General features: G+C 34.6%; 2 protein-coding genes across 2 annotated transcripts in view; one reads left to right on the top strand and one right to left on the bottom strand.

Annotated features, from left to right (window-relative positions):
- Positions 1-5,672: 5,672 nt before the first annotated feature.
- The window catches only part of SerT (Serotonin transporter), a 110,395-nt gene continuing 93,376 nt past the window's right edge, over positions 5,673-22,691 (top strand). Inside the window, exon 1 of the mRNA XM_072541635.1 lies at positions 5,673-6,029. Coding sequence (XP_072397736.1) covers positions 5,717-6,029 — 313 coding nt within the window. The 5' untranslated portion in view covers positions 5,673-5,716. The remainder of the gene's footprint in view (positions 6,030-22,691) is intronic.
- LOC140448560 (uncharacterized) lies at positions 12,909-13,764 on the bottom strand. Its single transcript, XM_072541647.1, has one exon. It carries the CDS (start codon positions 13,671-13,673, stop codon positions 12,927-12,929), a length of 747 nt encoding a protein of 248 aa, XP_072397748.1. The 5' UTR covers positions 13,674-13,764; the 3' UTR covers positions 12,909-12,926.

Here is a 22,691-nt window from a genome sequence, read left to right as displayed (position 1 = left end):
TTATATTAGGGGACTCGAAACAACTTTTTAAATATTCCAGTTTATTGCGTTTTAACGACGAAAGACAAAAACAGCTGAATACCAAAACTTGATATTTAGAATCTCAACTTAAAATGCCATAATATATTGATCGTTTTAAAATTCATTTGCAAACAGAAAAACGAAAATATTCCACCAAATTTAAAACGCTACATACTAACGAAGGATACGCTGATATGCTTTAGTTTATGGCGAAATGAGGTGTAACGCTCGAGCAGCACAACATAGATACTCTAAAACATTTGGAACAAAAAATAATGAAAAAGGGCGACATGATTATGTAACAGCAAACATGAAGATGTTGTTTTAACGGAAGTTGAGGAAAATCCAGAAATTAGCGTTCGAAGACTACATATCTGCCATGTATCCCACAATTTTAAAATCTTCCGTATGAACTATCTTACACAACGAAAATTTATATCCTTTTCAATTTACAAAGGTACAGGTACTGCTACAAGAAGATTTTCCAGTTCGTGAAGAATTCGCTAGATGCTTACAAAATCAAAAAATCAAAATGATTATTTTTTTTTTCGGGTACATTTTGTTTTCGACTTTATTTACAACTTTATTTACAAAAAATGGAATTTTTAATGTGCATAACGCTCAATATAATTTGTATGTTGCTGACAATCCCCCACGTTGTTCAAGAATTTAAGCATCAGTATAGGTTTAGCATAAACATCTGAATAGGAGTAATTAACGATTATCTACAAGAATTTAAGCATCAGTATAGGTTTAGCATAAACATCTGAATAGGAGTAGTTAAAGATTATCTACGTCAGCCTGTGGAATTGCTTGCTCGTTTAAATGGTGCTGATTACTTAAATTTCCTACAAAACGTTTTAACTGATTCATTAGATGATGTGCCTTTAAATATTTGGCAAAACTTATGGTTTCTTCATGACGGCTATCCGGCCCACTTTAGCAGGAATGCTAAATTCTTTACAACAACTACGAAGACCACTGGATTGGAAGAGGCGGTCCAGTCGCTTGGCCAGCAAGGTCGCCGGATTTTATTCTTTGCGATTATTGTGTTTATGGATACATAAAAATATTTGTTTATTCCGTTCCGATACATAATCGTGCACAACTCTGGCTAAAGATACAAGATGCTTGCAACGAATTTAGAAATAACTTTGGAATTTTTGCAAGAATTCGGAGTTCTTTAAGCAGAAGGGCAAATTAATACGTAGAGACTAATGGTCATCACATCGAGCATCTTTTGTAACTATCTACTTTTGATACTTGTTCTTTTGTGTTAGTTTCGTTCCATCGCAATAAATATTTTGTTTTTAAACCCTTTAAATAAAATTTTGTTGCAATTTGATTTTTTGCTTCTTTTCCCAAACTTTTTTTATGAATTGTGTGCTGTATTTATTGAAACAAAAGATAATTTATAAAACATAATGACGGTATTAGATTTTTGTTTTGATACAGGGCAGCGACAAGCCGCTTATACGTATTTCGACCTCTTTAGGTCTCCTCAGAACGGTATAGCTACTGCTCTGAACCAAAACAAAAATCTTTCCCGTCCTAGACAATAGTTATCAAAGTAACACTGTGCTTCTCTAAAACTTGTAAAGCAAACAGCTTGATAAATTACTTGGCAAGGGAATCTAAAATTGCATTCCACATGCTGTTCATCATGGTCAAAATTCGTAGTGAATTTAGTTTGTGTTACTCCAAACTGAGTAAAGTAATAAAACATAATGACGGTATTAGATTTTTTTTCGATACAGGGCAGCGACAAGCCGCTTATACGTATTTCGACCTCAGTTTGACGTTTGCTGCATCAAAGTCTTCATCCGAGAACGAATTTCTATTAAAAGGATATATTCCAGTTTTTTGAAGCATGCTTTTATGTACATTTTTTGATTGTAAAAGGGTTCTCAAAAGCCTAATCCGCACATTCAACAACATTATGAATGGTAATGGTCTTACCGGGATGTGAGACCATCCAATCATTTTGGATCATGGAACCTTACCCGAGAGAAAATAAAAACTAGTGGTACAGTATTGCCCGATGCGCTAACAATTCCTACCATCAGCTGGTCCCACTGACTTTATTCCTTTTTGTGAGATTATGTTCGGAACTTGAACAACCGCCATTACACCAGTTTTGTCGAGATTGAAAATCCTATTTGTAGCAAAAGGGTATTTCTGAAGAGCTCGACTATAGTTATCATACATAACATTTTAATACATAAGTTTTATTGAAACTGGTAGCTCTTGAAAAGACTTGTATTCTATGGCTTGTGTTTTGAAAAAACTTGAGAAAAGAACTCATAGTTCATTTGTGAGCATTTTAAAATATATACATTTAGAAGTTCTGTTTGTTCACATCTAAAAAGTGTGTTTGGAAAAGAAGTTTTCTTGGGAATTTGTAAGAGTATCACGATCGCTCAGTTTTTTCAATCGAATAAAAAGTACAGTTTGAGTTAAACTTCGGCAGCTTTTATTAGTGATAGGTCTTTTCTTTGTACGCATTCAATTGCTTTTAACATGTCTTCGTCGTTATATTCTGGTTTGGTTCGTTTTTTTACGTAATTTATAACCAGTTTAAAAGTCTGAAATTGTTTGGCAACGATAAATAAAATATTTTCTGGAATTGGGGCACCATTGACCACTGTTAATGTGTGCCAAATATGGCCTGTTAAATTGTGCCCCAACTATAAAAAATTGACATCATATTTAAAAGATATTTATATAACTTACGTTGCAAAAACACCTAAGCTACACGACTCTGATACAAAGTCGCGCTGAGAAACACAACCGGTACACAAATCCGTGTTTTTAAGTTGTGTAAAGGAAAAATTATCCACGTTCTTCCATATAACCTAACACGACAAAAAAACTCAAGCTAATGCCCGACCGACTGATTTCAGATTTAGTTTGGATGGGTTTAATAAATGTTCGACAATGTTGCCAAGTCACATTATTCGGTATTCAGCCATAAATACTCTTCAAATGTACCCCGTTCAAAGGTGCTTCCTCCTTCCTATATTTAGCATAGTCAATAAGGAAATGGTCTATATTGTTTTCATCACAGATTGAACACTTTCGAGCTTCGTTGTTTGAGAATAAGTGTGCGCGTGTATACCTACTTTGGCCCAGTCTGAGACGTGTTAGGATTACTTGGGATCATCTGCTGGCTGCTGCTGGTTGCCACGAAGGAATGCTACTTTTAATCCGTTTTAGTTCCTAAACCGAATTTTGCCACTTCCGGTTCCACGCAATTAACACTTTATTTTTGAAAAAAGCTTTTAAATGACTTGTCACACTCCCATATTCGACCTGTGATTCGTCGTTACCGGTAGCAGGCACTTACATCTGCTAATTCATTGCCTCTATATACTCATGTGGGAAGGTATCCACAAGAAGTGTTTAGTACTGTTTGGAGGTTCTCTTGGGCTTTCCGAAGTTCCAGTTTTATCACATTCTCTATGGGTTGTTTCAGTTAGAGATTTTGCATGGCTTTAATTGCACTAATGCAGTCGGAAAGAATGACACTAATAATAATTAGGCCGACGTAATCTTTTGTGTATTGTTGAATGACACTAAGGGATTAACAGAAATGGTAATATTAGTTAGAAGCATATCCAGTTGGTTGTATTCAGAAAGATAGAGAATAATTTTCAAGAAAACGTTTTTGCGGGTTCTAGTAGGGATGTAGGGCTAATACTACTTTTCGTTAAAAAAGTTTTAGTTTTCTTGTTTTTGGACAAATTTTAGGCTCATGGAACGCCATTCATTGTGCTGAAGAAGACTCAATTTCAGGTGAAATTATATCATCAACGGTGAGTTTTTGAGAATTAGATTTTTGAGCAATATTTGTTATTGTAGTTTTTGTGTTTGAATATTGGAATGTTAACATTGGTTCTTCTGATAGTAGATGTATTTGTTGGAAAACTACATTGTTTAAAACATGGAAAGTTAACATTTGTTTGTTTGTTTGTTGTGAAACTGCAATATCTAGGGTGGGTAAAGAGTTTTCATTATTTGAGTGTTGATATTCTAGAACTGTCGACGGAATACTGAGATACGTTCTGGCAGTTATAGCATACCAAACTATCTTGAGATATAAAAATCCTATAGGACGTATTGTCAAACTCAAGTAGAAATGACTCCAGAAATGTTAAGCTATGGGAACTGATATATATTTGCCTCCTGACGCTGAGAATATGGTTGTAGTAGTATCAGGTGGCACCAATTTTAAGAAATGTCATAGATAAAACCGGTACTAAACCAATATTTTGTAATTCATTGAATAATATTTCATGAGGTGTGGTAGGGCATATGTTGGAGAAAACAATCCTCTCTGCTGGTGTTATTAACTTCCGAGCTCGAAGAATTTCACATTGAACTTCAATGTATCTATTGCTGTTCATGAAATCATCTACCATTTGTTGACTGTATAGGTACACTCTAAAGCGATTGTTGGACAATGGAGAGCAAAAATAATATTTTTGGATTGAATTATAAGAATTTTCCAAGAGTATAGGGTAATCTTGGTGTAAGGAATTTTGTTGCTTTCGGATATTAGATTACTTTGTAGTGACATTATTTTCCATGGTTAGTTAATTTTAATAAACACTCTTTGTCGACAGAAATTGTCCGAACCTGACCATCTGCAAGAATAGGTTGTGGGTCTTCGACTAGAGGTGTAATTAACGTGAAACCAATGATAAGGAAAAATTGTTTATGAGTGAAATACCAAAATATCCCAATATATTAAATTTAAAAAGCTTTTAGAAAAAAATTAATTAAATCTTGTACACTTACAGTGATTGAACATAATTAGGCACTTATTTACCATTTATAACTTTGTTTTTTCTCTTAAAAATACAATTTTACAGAGATAGTATTAGAAACAACATTAGTTTTCTCAATGCAGGGTCGTCCTCCGCACAACGCGGTTGTTTTGTCGATGAGTCAAAGTGAAGGCTGTGAAGAGCCCTAATGCAAAGAAAATCATAGATAGAAGGAGCCTCAACCAGGAGAGCAATATACAAAAACAAAACAATTAAAATAAACGATAAGTTAAGAAAAGCCAAACAAGATATACGAAAACTCTAATTGTTGATCGTAAGTGGAAAACGACGTTTTTTTATTAATGGTGTAATTGATATAGTAATTTTTGTAAGTTACAGCTACAAAACTAAACTGAGATTGGGAGTAGCAACCTCTTCGTGTACTCATTATATGACATCCTAGCAATATGTCCATCTCATCTTAGTCTCTGCATTTTAATCTTCTTCTTATTGCGCCGTCTCCTTTCGAAGGTTGGCGATCCAAATGGCAATTGTAGCTTTGGAAACTGCTGCATGAAAGATTTCTGTGGATAAGCGGTCAAACCATCTGCTCGGGTCTTTCAGCCACGGATTCTGGCGTATCCATCTCATATTTTGCCCTGCACTCTACCTTTCATTTTTTTTTTAATACTAATAGTATTAAAATTTTTTTTAGTAATTTTTATAATACTTTAGTAAATTTAACTAAATAAAACTTTAATAAATTTATTAATAAATAATAATAAAACATTTTCAACAATATAGAGAATTCTTTAATTTACAATTATGAAATATCGTCCCGGTTTGATTACTCATAATCGTTTCTTATTTTATAGGCATGCTAATCCAACACCGAGAGTATCACAACTGAAGCATATCTTCCAGAAATGGCCGCGCCAGAACCTGATGAAGGCCAAAACTGCACAGAGAACTCTCACAAGCCGCCCAAAACCCCCAACGACGGCGCCAAAAAGTCTCCCAATGAAGGAGGCAGAAAGTCGCCCAGCAAAAGCAAAGACAATAAAAACTCGAAGGCGAACAAAGAGAATGTGACCAGAGTAGTGGTGGTGGCGTTGACGCCGGAAAGAAGAAGAGAGACGTGGAATAAGAAGGTTGAGTTCTTGTTGGCTGTGGTTGGATTCGCTGTGGATCTGGGAAATGTCTGGAGGTTTCCGTATATATGTTATCAGAATGGTGGAGGTAAGTACATCGTATCATTTCTACAAGAAAGTGACCAAATAGTTTAGTATAATAATTTGTACGCCTATCTATAGGAATTATTGTGTACTGGCAGGAGAATGTACTTTAGTCCCTCTTTTATTTTCTTTTAGTTAGTTTTTAAGATCGTGTTTACATTACATCAATATGCCAACACTCTTGTCCTGCTCTATCTGTTCTCGTTCGTAAGGACGTAGTGGTGCCATATAATTCGTTTGACTATTTCTCTTCAATTATGTCTCTCTCCTATGCTATCGTGCTGGAGATCTTCCTTTAGATCTTTTGCCCGCTATTTGCATTCAACTATCATTCGTTCCACGCCTTCTTTTTTCTAGTTATATGTCTAAAATATCTTAATATATTTTGGTTGATAGTTATGGTGATATGGTTTTCCATGGTCCCCATAGCAAACGAAGTTCTAAAACCAGAAAAAGACCCAATAAATAAAAAGGATTGGATGACCGATAAAATACTAGACCTTATTAAAAAAAAAAGCGAGTGAAAAAATAAAGACGAGACTCGATATGGAGAAATATATCTACAAATAAGATACAAAGGGCCAAAGAGGCCTGGATGGAATGAAGATGTCGTGAAATAAAAAAACAACAAAGAAAACATTACGATTTTAATATACACAAAAAATCTGAGTAAAATTCACTCAAGGGAAAAATAATTCCCAACTTCAACGAAAAGAAGGAAGAATGGATTAATGAGCTTTCCAGGTTACGAGGCCATCACTTAATACCGCAAAGTATAGGAATACTGGTCCTAGTATTTTAACAGAGGAAGTAGAGAAAGCCCTCAAATAAAGTAATCATCATCATCATTCTGGCTGTAAAATTCTACGTGGGTCCTAGCCTCCTCAAGAATTTCTCTCTAGTCGTCCCTATCCATTGCCTTTCTCCGCCAAGCACGTATTCCCATATTTCTCATGTCTTCCTTCAAACAAAGTAAAGATGGGAAATCTTCAGACCCTGACCAAAAACCATCAGACTGGCTAAAACTTCTAGATAACTACAATGTCTCAGAACTAACAAACATTTATAACTACATATACAAAACTGGAATAATGCCACAAATATGGTTGGAGTCTACATTTACCCCACTATCAAAAACCTTATACATCATCATGTAAAGACTTTAGACTAATAAGTATTATAAGTCACTCTCTCAAACTACTTTTTAAGATAATTCTTAATAGATTTAAGCAGAAATGTGAAGAAATAATGGGAAACAAACAATTAGGTTTGAGAGGAAGAATTGAGAACAAGGAAAGCTTTGTTTTCAATGCTAACATTACGTCACAGATCATGAGAAGTACAGACACCAATTTACGTCTGCTATATAGATTTTTAGAAGGCGTTTGATAGGGTCCAGCATGATAGGCTGTTTAAGTATCTAGAAATGATTGGAATAGATGATAGAGATACAGACGTTTACAATAGCTATATTGGAATCAAGAAACTTCTGTTCTGATAGACGTCAAAGAAACAGACAAAATTTTCATTTATAGAGGTGTCAGCCAACTTTGTTTAATATGTACTGGGAAATAATATTTCACAAAACCTTGGGGAGGCAATGTGAAGTTCGAATTAGAGTAGAATCTATTAATAACATTAGATATGTAGATGACACAGCAATCATGGCTGAAAGTATCCAAGATCTTTATTTCCTTATAGATTGAGTCACAAGAGAATGCTCCAAATATCGGACTTAAATCATACATAAATAGATCAAGAAAACGTTACTTGTGGTTAGTAAATAAGACGTTGGCCCTATGCAACTAATTTACAACAATGAGCCGATTACAAAAGAAAGCCATTGTAAATACCCAGAATGTTGGGTAAATGAGACACTAAATCTGCATAGAGAAATTAAAACTTGTATAAAAATTGCAAGAGGAGCATTTATTTTCAGCTCCGAATCTGTCAACTTGGCTGCGAAAGAACCACATCTCTATCGCATATATGACTTTATACATCCATCTCGCCCTATATATGGCTTCAGTATAATTGAAACTAATCCATCCCTTTTGAACTCCACCCAGAAAAATCTGTATTAGAATTATTTGTAGTCATCTCTGGGTAAACTCCTTGCAAATGTTGTATGACGAAATCCATCAACAGCAGGATCTGTGGAAGCCAGTTCAAAAGTACTTTTTGTATATGATTGCCCAGCTGTCTTTTCTGAAAAGACTTATTTAGAGGCCAGATAATGTACTACTCATTACCTTATCAAACACAGATCCAAATATGAGTTCCAAAATGTGGTGGCGGCAGGCTAAAAAAGCAAGACCTTTCCCAACGTATGCTTAAGAATGGTACATATTCTAGACTTCTGCCCTATGTTGCAAGTAAAAGGGCAGCAACAGTTCGGTGTATTTTCCCATGTTAAATCCCATAAGAAATCGCTAAGGTCCATTCTGCTCGTTTTTGGCTCTTTTTGTGGTGGAGGCACGACGGCTTATCGGATCGTGACGTACGAGGGCTCGTTGGAACGGGGAGGAGGTAACTAATACGTTGAAGTAAAAAACAAAGATGGCTATATTGCCAAAAGGACACTAAGCTTGTAACGTCTAAACGGCTCAACGTACAACAACGTGCAAAGTATTGATGGAAAGGGGAGGGGCCATCAAATACGTAGACACAAAAACAAAGACAAAGACATTGCCAGAAGGACACTAAGCTTGTAATCTAAACGGCTCAACGTTCAACAATGTGCAAGGTATCAATGGAAAGGGGAGGTGGTAATGAATATGTAAGGATAAAAAACAAACGCAACAACAATGCCAAAACGGCACTATATCTTGGCGTTTCTGTGTTGTTATTAGTCAGATTACTACGTGTAACACGTTAAATGAAAGGGGAGGGGATATTGAATACGTTAACACAAAAAACAGACGGAAAGACATTGCCATTTCGACGTATGAGACGTCAAATGAACGAGGATGGGATATCGAATATGATAACAATAAAATCAAACATAACAACATTGCCAAAACGGCACTATATCGTATCTTCGTTCATTAGACGTCTCATATGTCGAAATCGAACCAATAACAATATGGATACAATATAGTGCCGTTTTGGCTATGTCTTTCCGTCTTTTTTTTGTGTTAACGTATTCAGTATCCCCTCCTCTTTTATTTAACGTGTTACACGTAGTAATCTGACTAATAACAACAGAGAAACGCCGAGATATAGTGCCGTTTTGGCATTGTCGTTGCGTTTGTTTTTTATCCTTACATATTCATTACAATCTTAGTGTCCTTCTGGCAATGTCTTTGTCTTTGTTTTTGTGTCTACGTATTTGATGACCCCTCCCCTTTCCATCGATACTTTCCATGTTGTTATGCGTTGAGCCGTTTAGACGTTACAAGCTTAGTGTCCTTTTGGCAATGCCGCCATCTTTGTTTTTTGCTTCAACCTATTCGTTACCTCTTCCCGGTTGCAACGAGCCCTCGTACGTCACGATCCGATAAGCCGGCGCGTCCACCACAAAAAGAGCCAAAAACGAGCAGAATGGACCTTAGCGATTTCTTATGGGATTTAACATGGGAAAATACTCTGAACTGTTACTGCTCTTTTACTGTTGCAGTATCGAAACATAAAGCAGGTACTTGATGAACAACACCCCATTTCTGCAAAAATTCATTCCAAAATGGCATTTGCCTGGGCAATTCCTGTTCCACTGTGTAATTTTGGAACAGCTAGCAGCTGTTCATATTCACCATTGACATTTGACAGAAGAACAGGAAGGCGATACACATGTTTCTTGGAAGTTAAGTCCTCTAATAACTTACCATCCCAGAAAACAATAACAGGGGCAGAAATTAAAAAGTTTTTTTTAAGTTTCCCTTTCAGAGGTCACAGCTGCACTAACTTTAGCATTATCATTGTTGTCCAAGTCTATTACAGATTCACTTGACGATGATTATGTAGATATTAGCTGAACTTGGGATGACATCATATCCATGTCGTGTTGTGATCGCATTCGACGAAGGTTATCACTTTAAACATGTTTCTCAGTTCGACGTTTTCGTTGAATTTTAACCACGTTCAAATTTGCAATGTATCCTGCACGGCCTTTTTACCTCTGCGAGAGTAAAAATTCTTTGCCTTCTGCAATCGTAATTATATCCAAAGCATTTGCATGGCCTATATCGAAAAGATCCTCAAGGCGTTTAACAAACTTTGCTTCCTTCTGTTCATGAGCCTCAGTTTTACGATTTTTGTGCTTTTAGAGAAAAAGATAATTCTGTACTAATGGAGAATACTGTTTATTATATTACAATTAATGTATAACCCATTAACTTTATTAATAAATTTTAATTTCATTGATTTAATTTTAATAATGTTTATTCGTGAGCTTAATTGTAACTGATGAGCGATTAATTATTAATACCTTTTTTATAGTATTTCAATTACGACTAATTTGAATTGCATAGGGCCAAGCTAAAATTTCGTGGGCCTGGGGCCACTTTTAAATATTTTCGGATTTTATTAAAAATTTGCGTTTTTAAGTTTTCCTATAAATGGAACAATTTTAAGGGGTGAGAGGTGAAAATTTTAAAATTTCATTTTTACGGACCCTTCTGCTCTATATATTAATGGGGAATATTATACATTCATGCCAAATTTTAGATTTCAATTTAAAGTTTTTCGAAGCCATGTTATATACTCTTACATTAGAGGAATTATTTATATACAGTTCTTGTAATAGACTAGATGTTATGGAATATCCATTTCCCTAAGTATATGCCAAGTTTAACCCATTTTATGTTTTTGAAGGCATTGCATGAAGGGAAATAGACTATCGCTACACTAACATAATCAAATATATCTACCAAAATGCCCCAGCTAGTTCAATATTATCTGAACAAGGAATAAATAAATTTTGTAAATTGGATAATTTTGTTAAACATAAACGAAAAGAAGCTTAGTCATTTGAGATTTGTAGATGATATCGTCCTCATAGCTGATTATACGAATGATGCAATATTGCATGATGTATGTTGGAAAAATTATATCACGCCTCCTTGGAGGTCGTACCTACTAAAGATCGTCCATGAACAAGACGCAAATAATGACTAATCTAGTGCTAAATCGAAATATTGCTGTTGATGGAAGGAATATTGTGCAGATTGTATAGCGTAAGTACTTAGGACATCCAATTTGGCACGCAGATATATCCAGACATGTGAGTTTCCCCTTCGCATAGAAATAGCCTAGGTAGCGTTAAATTAAAAATTTAAATTTTTGACCAGTGTGTGTTACCTGTAGTCACTTATAGAGCAGAACATTTAAAAAAAGGTAGAAAATAAGATGCGCGTGACTCAGACCTATGTTCATAAGATCCATATTTAACAGTGGATGCGTAAATGTTCATGACGATGATGCGAATGACGATGTAACTACAGTTAAAGTTTGTTACATTCTATCTATAAATGTGTCATTAAATTTGTATTAGGTTACTGTCCAGGTCATTATGTTCACTAAGAAATAATGTCTGTCGTTGCTGAATTTAGCTATCACCTATCTATGATCAGACTCCATAAGAGACTGTGCTGATCTGTGCTGACACTGTATCCTTAAGTAATTTTGCTTATATCATATGGATCTCTAGCATTTATTTCTTTCTGCAGCTTGACTTATCTATTTATTTTTGACAAATCGTCCTTGTAATTGCTTCGAAGAAGATGTTCCATCTCGAGAAATGTACTTAGCCTCTTTATTTTTCAGAACATACTCTACCCGCTATACAAGATGGTATGGTGCCATAGTGTAAAAAACCGTGTTCTATATGCATACTGTTCCTAACGTATTTGACTTTCAGCTAAAAAACCATCCCTAACGTTTATCTCGACCATCGGCAATGGCTCGAACCACAACAACTTAATTATAATATGGAAAGACCTAAAATGGTGCACACCTAAAGTATTTCGAGTAGTAAACGTAAACGTAGAAGTCGAAGATCGAGAGGAAAATCTCCAACGTGATAGGTAGACCAAGTGAAGACTCTGGTGGAAAAATCCCTCTGGTGGAGTTCCATCTGGACAGAATCGTAGCTAATGGAGACAGCAAGCAAATAATTTAGAGTGTCACTATGCTCTGACAAAGTTCAAGGAATAAGAAGGAGAAGAACGTGACTTTCGAGCAGTTTTTCTATAATCAATAATACAAATGACATCAGATTTATCGAGCTTAGGGAAATTATTATATTTTTTTTTTATGTAGAAGGTAATTTTTTGTAGAAGTATTGGATAAATTCCGTCCGGACTCAGTTCTTTATATGATTCAAAGTAGTTCATTACTTATTTGAGTTGGTCCTGATCTACCACTTCATTTGCCACGAGTAAGTTTTCCCTATAACCATAAGCTATGGTCTCCACTATAGTCTACTGCCAAGTGTCTAATGATATAAGTTTTGGTTTAGACTTTGAAAGGATTAACCTGAAAAGTTCTTTCAGAGTCGCTTTACCATACTAAATCTATTCATATCATTTTAAACTCTTTTTGGATACATATATATTTTATGTATTTGTATTTTTGTATGTCTGCACCATCCGTTGATGATCGACCTTTCCTAGAATGTTTTATTTTCTATTCTACCTGTTCTCGCATTAATATGTTCTGTCATATTACATTTAGAATACTTATTTATGCTTAATTGTTTTATAATTTTTTTAATGCGGGGCTGTCGCCAGTAACCATACCTAGATAATGATATTTCGCACTCGATACATATTTTTTTAAATTTTAATTTTTCTTTTGTTGATTGGCATGTTTGATGTTTTAATAATATTTTTGACTTTAGTATGGACCTATTAGAGACAAAAATTGCAATAAAAAAGAACAAATAAGCTAATACATATTTATTCTATTTTAATTTATCAAAAAGGTCTTTTGTAACACATTTATCAACAGCTTTTAATAAATCAAATAACTCTTCTACACAGGTTTCTGCAGTTTGAGGCCTTGAGTTAACCCTTTCATTACACGCTTCATATATATGAACTAAACGTTGACAATACTCAGTTTCGCGACATTGTCTTCTTAAAATGTCTTGAGGATCTTCACCTTTGTCTTCTTCTACAACATTTTCTTCTTCAAATTTGTTTTCTTTAAATGTTTCTTCTTCAAGTTTATCTTCTTTAATTTTTTCTTCTTCAATTTTTTCTTCTTTAACTGTTTCAGCAGACTTTTTTTCTGGTAAAACCGATTCTTTCTTTTTATTACATTTTTTATTACCATCTTCAATAGTTTCTTGAATCGTTTCGACTGGCTTTTCTTCCTCTACTACAGGCTGATCGTTTTCTTGTTGTTTAAGATTGTCTTCAACTATTGCTGCTGCCATATTTTTACGGTTACATTTTTGATTGATTTTGTTATCTTCTGCTTTCAACGAAGGGAAAGATAACTTAGTTCTTATAAAGGATACCTTATTTTTGAAATTTTGGTGTATGTTTCCCAATTCATTGTTCTTGTGTGTTTCTATATGTGTCTCTTCCTCTTTGGTTGAGAGAAAACCGATATTCTTCATACAATTTTCTTGTCCAGTAGATAAACTTTCATGCTTTTCATGTTGTTTAACTGAATCAGCGTTAGTAAACCATTTAAAGAACATTTTTTTAAATCTTCAAATAATATTCTTGATTGTTTTTATTTTATTTTTTTTTTGGAAAATATCTGACAGTATATATACAAGTGTCACATTAGTGTCAAACGAATAAGATTTATGATAAGTCCTAACTAAACCGTTATCCGCTAGCCATCACTAGTCATCTGCCATTTTTTATGGATTTACAAAATGCTTTGCCCTTTCCAGTATTACCAGTTTCAGATGCCTACTAAAAACGAAACCTTTGTTGCTACAAACTTCGAGTACATGTTTTTGAGAAAGATTCTGCATATTTTTATGTGTGAAATTAAACCAAAGCCGGAAGAGACTCACAAGATATTTTTCATGTCCAACAAAGCACTTAAAACTTAATGGAAAAAATAAAATGCATGTAACTATTTACATTAAAAGTGACAAAAAACTTTTAGAAAACTAAAAATAAATTTAATTTATTCAACGTGCTAATAATGTAACACATAGTCAAGTAATAATAATATTAATAATATAATAATTATTTGAAGAAATTCATGAGTTTTGGGGAAACCAACTTTCGACGCCAGCTACTCATAATAACAATGCTGGATGGATTGAACAAACGACGAACAACTGTCAACACTACAGTAATATTCCTTATGAACCTTTCACCACTGAAGAAGTCTCGAACATTATCAAAGAGCTTCATAACTGGAAATCTCCTGGACCAGACGGAGTTCAAAACTTCTGGCTAAAGAAGTTTTGGAGTGTTCATGAGCTTTTAACAGTATTTATTAATAACATTATTTCTAATTCACAGGAAATACCATCATTTCTTACTCAGGGAACCACTTATCTAATACCGAAGGATCAAAGTAATACCCAAGATCCAGCAAAGTACCGCCCAATTACTTGTCTTCCAACTTTGTACAAATTGGTCACATCCTGTGTGGCCCGGCGTATCTACCAACATTGTGCTCTGAACAATATCATAGAGCCTCAACAGAAAGGATGCGCTAAGGGCTCCATGGGCTGCAAAGAACAACTTATTATCGACTCAGTCATTTCTAACCAGGCATACACCAAAAAAAGAAACCTGTTTACTGCCTTCATTGACTACAAGAAGGCTTTTGATTCAGTGCCGCATGAATGGCTGGTAGATATATTAAGAATATATAAAGTCGATGATAATCTCGTGACCTTTTTGAAGAATATAATGGCAGAGTGGAAGACTAAAATTCACCTTCAAATACCGGGTGAAATTAATATCGAAACTGAAAATATCCCTATTAACCGGGGGCTTTTCCAGGGGGACTCGTTGAGCCCACTTTGGTTCTGCCTAGCAATGAACCCACTATCTCAGCTGCTGAACTCTACTGACTCAGGTTTTAGCATCAAAAATAACAACACTGTTGTAGCGAAGCTTAATCATCTGTTGTATATGGATGATTTAAAATTAATGGCTTCCACTCGAAACCACCTAGATGAGATGCTAAAAACTGTAGAAAATTTCTCAAATGATATCAGTATGAATTTTGGACTAGACAAGTGCCGTATACTAAATATAGTCAGAGGAAAGATTCAGCCCGGAGGTTTCGATATGCAAGATGGCCAAAACATCGAGGCAATGGGTGAAAATGATATGTACAAATATCTCGGAGTAAAACAAGCGCGGAAAATTGACCATAAACAAATGAAAACTGAACTAACTTCGGAGTTCGTACGAAGAGTAAGACAACTAAATCGGTCATATCTTAATAGTAAAAATTTGTTTAAGGCATTAAATACGTACGCCTGTTCCGCGCTGAGCTACTCATTTGGTATTATAAAGTGGTCAAAAACAGATATAGAGGATCTTCAGCGGAAAGTAAGAACACTTCTCACAAAGGCGCAAAAACATCACCCACGCAGTGCAGTAGAGAGAACAACATTACCGCGGTATCAAGGGGGAAGAGGACTTATGGATATAGGTGAGCAATTGGATAAACAAATTGCTAATTTAAGAACTTATTTTCAGGTACAGGCTGAGACATCTACTTTACATCGAGCAATTTGCGCAGTAGATGATACGACGCCGCTTAAACTGAGGGAACAAGAAATGCGCATAAACCACCTGACTAAACAAGACAAAATGCGCACCTGGATGAGTAAACCTCTGCATGGGCGACATCTCAATGAGATCAGCCAAGAATATGTCGACAATACAGCGTCGAACTATTGGTTGACATCAGGAAAGATGTTTCCCGAGACTGAGGGTTTCCTACTTGCCATTCAGGATCAGGTTATTCCAACTAAAAATTACCTGAAATATATTGTTAAAGATCCCCAAGTCCAAAATGACAAATGCCGATATGGATGCCAAGCCCAAGAAACCATCCAACATCTTACCGGTGGCTGCCAGGCATTTGTCGGTACTGATTATAAAGAACGCCATGACTCAGTAGGAAAGATTATCCACCAATAACTAGCTGACAAACTGGGACTTCTCCAAACCGACCATCTTCCTTATTATCAATACGTCCCTGATAGAATGCTTGAAAATGACAACTACAAGCTATACTGGGACCGCACTGTGCTTACAGACCAACCAGTGGCCCATAATAGACCCGATCTCATACTAGTTAATAAAATTACTAGGCAAACAACACTTATTGATGTGACGATACCCAACACCAATAATTTACGTGTTAAATACAACGAAAAGATCGCCAAGTACAGAGATCTAGAAATACAAATCAGGAGACAATGGAGAATGGAAAGTACCCAGACGATACCCATTATTCTTTCTACCACTGGAGTCATCCCGAAGAGCCTCCTAGAAAACATAAAAAAGCTGGGTCTAAACGAACATCTATATAAGATTATGCAGAAAGCTGTGTTACTTTCGACGTCCAGATGCGTACGAAAATTTTTGGGAGATACACCGACATACCAAGTCACCTAGGACTCGATAACATGGAAAGAGTCCCACCAGAGCTCAATCCTTTTGATACCGTAGGTATCTGGGATGAGTGAATTTTCCCCTTAGAGGGAGTGTGAGCCGTATGGCTAAATCTGGATAATAATAATAATTTTGACTCAGTAGGGAAGATCCTCCATTAAGAGATAGCTTTTAAACTGGGACTTCTACAAACAAACCATCTCCCATATTATCAATACGTTCCTGAGAGTTGAGAATGACAACTACAAGCTATACTGGGATCGCACTATGCTCACAGACCAAACTGTAGCACATAATAGACCAGATCTCGTGCTAGTTAATAAACAAGACAAACAACACTAATCGATGTGGCGATACCTAACAACAATAATCTGCGTGTTAAGTATAACGAAAAGATCGCCAAGTACAGAGATCTGGAAATACAAATAAGGAGAAAATGAAGAATGGAAAGTACCCAGTCAATACCTATTATTCTTTCTACCACTGGAGTCATCCCGAAGAACCTCCTAGAAAACTAAAAAAGCTGGGTCTAAATGAATCTATATAAGATCATGCAGAAAGCTGTGACTTTCGACGTCAAGATGCGTGCGAAAATTTTTGGGAGATACACCGACGTACCAAGTCACCTAGGACTCGATAACAGGGGCTCAATCCTTTTGATACCATAGGTATCTGGGATGAGCGAATGTTCCCCTTATAGGGAGTGTGAGCCGTATGGTTAAATCTGGATAATAATAATTTATTCATCCTGAAAGATCATTTACATCATATAGGATACATCATATAAGTCGAGTAAAAAATGTAAATATTTGTAAAACATGACAATTTTGGAATTAAAAGATAAAATGTACATAGGACTAATTATTTACATTACCCAGATATACACTTACAGTGTAGAAATAATTTTGCAATAGAAAAGATTTTAATTTACCTCGAACTTGATTGAAATTAGTTTCAGATGTAATACTGTTAGGAAGATGATTGAAAAGTCTTATACCCATATAATACTGGGATTTTTCAAATCGTGATGTATTATGTTTTGGTACTCTGATAAAGTCATTTTGAATAGTCGAATACTGGCAATAATCAGTTTAAATGAAAAGTAGTTATATGGGCTTTTACATGTAGTATACATTTAAAAATATATATAGAAGTTACTGTTAAAATGTTGAATTTTTTTAAAAATATTATTACCCCCTTTATATACAGCTCACTTCCATGGCAATGAGCACGGAATTCAGCAGGGAAGTTGGTAGCTTGAGTATGTAAATAGGGCGCTCGCGCTGCTATTACTTATGCCACTGCCGCTGTCGTACTCTCTCTTCGTTGGCGGTTTGTTTAACGGAAGTCAAAGGACTTGCAGTGCGAGTGACAGTGACTGTTTACATGATGCTCGCTGTCTTGTGGGACGGACTTATTTGTTTATTGTTTGGTCAATTTTTACTTATGCAGCACTTTCGTAGTTGTATGTAAACAGTCAGTGGGCAACGCGAGTAGCAGCAGCAATGACTGTATGGTAAATTAAAAATTAACCGAATTATCCTTTTCTGAGAGACAAACTGTCTGGTAACATTCACATCACTACCCCAAAGATTTATATTGGCCCCAAAGGCCAAGTGAGAATAAACAATTGCATAATAAACATTCAATAACTGTTCCATTTTAAGAAAACTTTTTAATTGCAATATTGCGTAATAACTACTATTTATTCTTTTGCAAACATGATTAATTTGAGATTCCCAGCTTATGTTACTATCAAGATACAAACCTAAAAGTTTAGTGAAAGTTGTAGAATGAACCAGGCTATCATTTACTTTTATAGAGAACTGGTAACTTAATTTTGATATATAGTAGAATTGCATGCTTGTGGTTTTTTAGCATTTACAATCAAAGCATTTTTTTACACCACTCTAACCCACCACCACCATAATCTAATCTTGAGTCACTAAGTTTAACGAGGATCTTCCTAGAATGTAAATAATATGACGGTCATAATGAAAACTGATCCCTAAAACCAAGATTTTTTAACTTCTCTATAGCAACTCTTACGTTTATGGTATCAAATACTTTTGGGAGATCAAAGAAAAATGCCCAGAAAATCTCCCCGAACCAGTGCGATGTGAATGAAACTAAGTAATTCAGTGCACCCTCTGTTGATTCTTCAGGCTGAAATCCGTATTGGTTGGAACATAATATATATTGTATTTACTAAAGAAACTATACATTCTTTTGTATACACATTTTTCATAAATTTTGCCCAAAATAGTAGGGACCGTAATTGGTCTGTAATTATCTAAAACTGAATTATCTTCTACCTTCAAGCTATGTGGAAAAACACCCTGTTCCACTGATATATTTATTAAGTCTGCAAGGGGTTGCACTATATATTCACTAATACACTTTATTAATTTAGTTGATATGCAATCAATACCTACTTTTTTCAAGGAGCCAATAACCTCTCTAACATCATACTCATCTACAGGAAAAAAAATAAAAGGATTTATCTACATGTTGTGTGGTATAATGATCAAAATTGGTATTTTCTAAAATATTTATGATTTTATTTTTAGGGTAACTAGTAAAATGCTCTACAACAGCGTTTGCCATCTCATATTTATTATTAATAATTTTATCAGCAAGTTCGATTTTATCGCAATTATTACGTTTTACCGTCTTACCTATTATTTGTTAACCGTATGCCATCTAAACTTCTGCTTTTGATGTATAGTTTATTCTTACATTCTAAACTATTTTGAAAAAAACTCTTTTTTGTTTCGTCGATTAGTTTGACATATTGTATCTTTTTTTCTTTACATTTTAAATGAATGTCTATATATTTAAAATTATTTGATAGCCGAAAAAGACTTCTCAAATTATTTCCCTCGTCTACTATATCATTTGTTACACAACTATTTTTAGATTTATTGCAAATTCTTTTGTAGTCATTGGACAAGATATATCAAAAATTTATGAAGGTACGTAAGTACCTTCATAAATGTTTCAAAGACCAAATTCATCGAGATATTCGTAAACCTGTTCAAAATATTCTGTGAAAAATATGTTTTGTAGATTTAATAAATTCGATTGAGAAAGATTTCTGAATGTTAAAAACTCAAAACAAAAATGATCTCCCAAAATAAGGTCTGGTAGTTTCTTCATATTGATGTGACCAGTTTGTAAGAAAATAATCTAATTTAGTTTTATAAGTTTTTCCATTTTTGTCTGTAAAGATTCGTGTAGGTTCTTTATTTTGTCACTTTAAATTAAAACTTTGTATAAAATCAGTAAGTAAAACTTAAGAGTCTTCATGACATCTTTTGTTGTGAAAGACGCTACTTGGTTATACTTTTAAAAACAGAATAAAGCCTTATTTAGATTACTACATCATGTTTCAGAGACGCATAGAACATCAGGATCTTCCTAGCTCAATATTACCTCAATTGTGTTACTTTTATTAGTTATCGATTAAGAGTTAACACTTTTGATTTTAAAATTGTCAAAAGAATCTGATTATTATTATTCTGTGTACTTACATCAACGTCGTTCGTTATGTCGAATTTGTCAGGTGCGTTCTCTGTAGGTATAAGAAACGCTGGACATATGCTCAATGGGGCCATTTATCAGACTCCATAGCATTTTGGAAATTAGACTCATAAATGCTTACCTTATATGATGAATATATATCTGGATGTTTCGAACTAAGAGACTCACAGGTTACTTCTGGAAAGTGTGATTGTAGCATATTTAGTAAGTCATTTGCATTCACCTGTGGATTCACTCGGTACCTATACGTGAAGATTTGCCATTTTTGGAACTCCATTAAATTTCTTGACGTTTATTTTAATGGATTTTTTTTACCTACTATAAGTTGCCTTCTTTGTTTGTTTCTTTTCACTTCTTTCCATTCATTGTTGTTACGAAGTGAAGTATCCTTACCTAAACTTATAATTTCCCTACATTTTTCTTTTGTTACATCATTCAGTATAGGACACGAAACATCATTTCTTGACAACACTTCTGATTTTATCGAAGAGCTGGCAACAGGTTCAGTTAGCTTCTTATTTTTATCAGTATGGGTATTAAGCTTGTCAGCTTTTGTCTCATTTTTATTTTTATCACATTTTAATACGGTAATAAGATCATTTAAAATATTTATTTTGTCTTTTATTTCAATAATTAATAAATTTTTTGTCTAAGAATATATGAAAATACCTGTGTCAACTAGCTCACTTCCTTGAGTTTCCATAGCATTGTAAAACGCCTGGTCTAGGTCGGTAGTTACCGCTGTCGGAGAACAACATGTAATTACATCGTCAGCAATAAACGTAATTACACTAGGATTTCTTGCACAGCCAGTATGGAAACAGCTCTCACAAATACTGCACTTTACACCATTTAAAAAGATCTTTTTACACTTTTTACACGGTTTTGTCTTTGAAACACTTTCCAACATGCTTATACCATTCGGTGATTATGTTATGATTAAATTTTAGAGTCTATATGTCTATATGACATATATTTTTAAGAAAAGAGATAGAAAATAATGCGAAAACTACAGAGGAATAAGCGTAATATCATCAATAAAAAGATTATATGGGAAGATACTGCGAGAAAAGATAGAGCAAGCGATAAAAGGCAAAATCGGGGAGGATCAGGCATCGTTGGAAAAGAAAAAAGCAAAAAATAGAGATATACATTTGGCATTTGTGGACCTGAGAAAGGCGTATGTCTCTGTACCAAAGTCAGAACTATGGGAGGCAATGTACAAATTAGAAATACAGAACTCACAGAAGCTACAAAAGTTCTGTATAAAGAAAATAAAGTGTCCATTAAAATGGGAACAAGAATCATAAGAGACTTCACCACAACAAAAACGGCTCCTGCAGGGTTGTTCCACGTCTCCAACCCTACACAAAATATACTTAGAGAAAGCAGCCTTGACTACATAGAAAAGAAAATGCGAAGTCATGGGGGTACCGGTACGAAACAAATACCTATATATGTTAAGCTTTGCAGACGATCAAGTAGTGATTGTACAAAACGAAGAAGACCTTAGTTATATGAAACTACGAGAAGAATATACCAAGGTTGGCCTAGGTATTAACCTCGTGAAAACAGAATACCTATCTAAAAGTGAAGAAGACATGGAAGATCTACAGATTGAGGACAACGTAACAATCAAAGGAAAGTATAAATTCAAATACGTGGGGTTTATAATCACGAAAAACGCAACAACAAGATGAACAAATTAAGCAAAGATTAGGACAAACAAGAACAGTAATCCGACAACTTAACTCAGTATGGTACGATAGACACCTAAATATGAAGACAAAAACACAGATTTATAAAACATGAGTGCAAAGTATTATGACATATGGGGCTGAAAATTGGATCATAAACAAGAAAAACAGCAGTAAGATAGTAGCAACAGAGATGGAATGCCTGCGAAGATGCTGCAGAGTAACAAGAATAGATAGGAGAAGTAATGACGAAATAAAGCAAAGAACATCAATAGAAACAGACATACTCACATATATAGAACAAAAAAGACTAAAGTGGTATGGACATGTAAGAAGAACTAGCAACAGCACATGGATAAAGGAATAACTGAATGAAGTCCCATAGGAAGTAGGAAAAGAAGACGACCCGAAGATCCTGGAGGAACAAAGTAGAGGACGCCATGTGTAAGAGAGGCCTAAACGATGGAGAATGTGACAACAGAGAGAGATGGAAACGGTTGAGCGAGGGAAGGCAGTGGATACTGTAGAATCCCTTATAATATATATATATATATATATATATATATATATATATATATATATATATATATATATATATATATATATATATATATTGTTATGATGTATTATTTGTGACTGATGAGCAATGAGTGTTTTTAAAAATATCATATATAGGGTTTTTATCGCGGTTCTCAAAGAATTAGTTTGTAAGTACTTTTTTAAATTATCTTAATTATATCTATTATGAAACACACATATATATCTAACCTAGCCAATGTAAATTTAAAATAAACTATCTTTAAATTGAAATTCTTATGAAACTAATTAAATTCTATAGACAATGTAAAATTTAAACAAACTATCTTCAAA

This window comes from Diabrotica undecimpunctata, chromosome 1 (assembly GCF_040954645.1).
Source record: "Diabrotica undecimpunctata isolate CICGRU chromosome 1, icDiaUnde3, whole genome shotgun sequence".
Taxonomy (NCBI): Eukaryota; Metazoa; Arthropoda; class Insecta; order Coleoptera; family Chrysomelidae; genus Diabrotica; species Diabrotica undecimpunctata.
The sequence above is the reverse complement of the archived record's forward strand: the minus strand, read 5'-3'. Positions and strand labels throughout refer to the sequence as shown.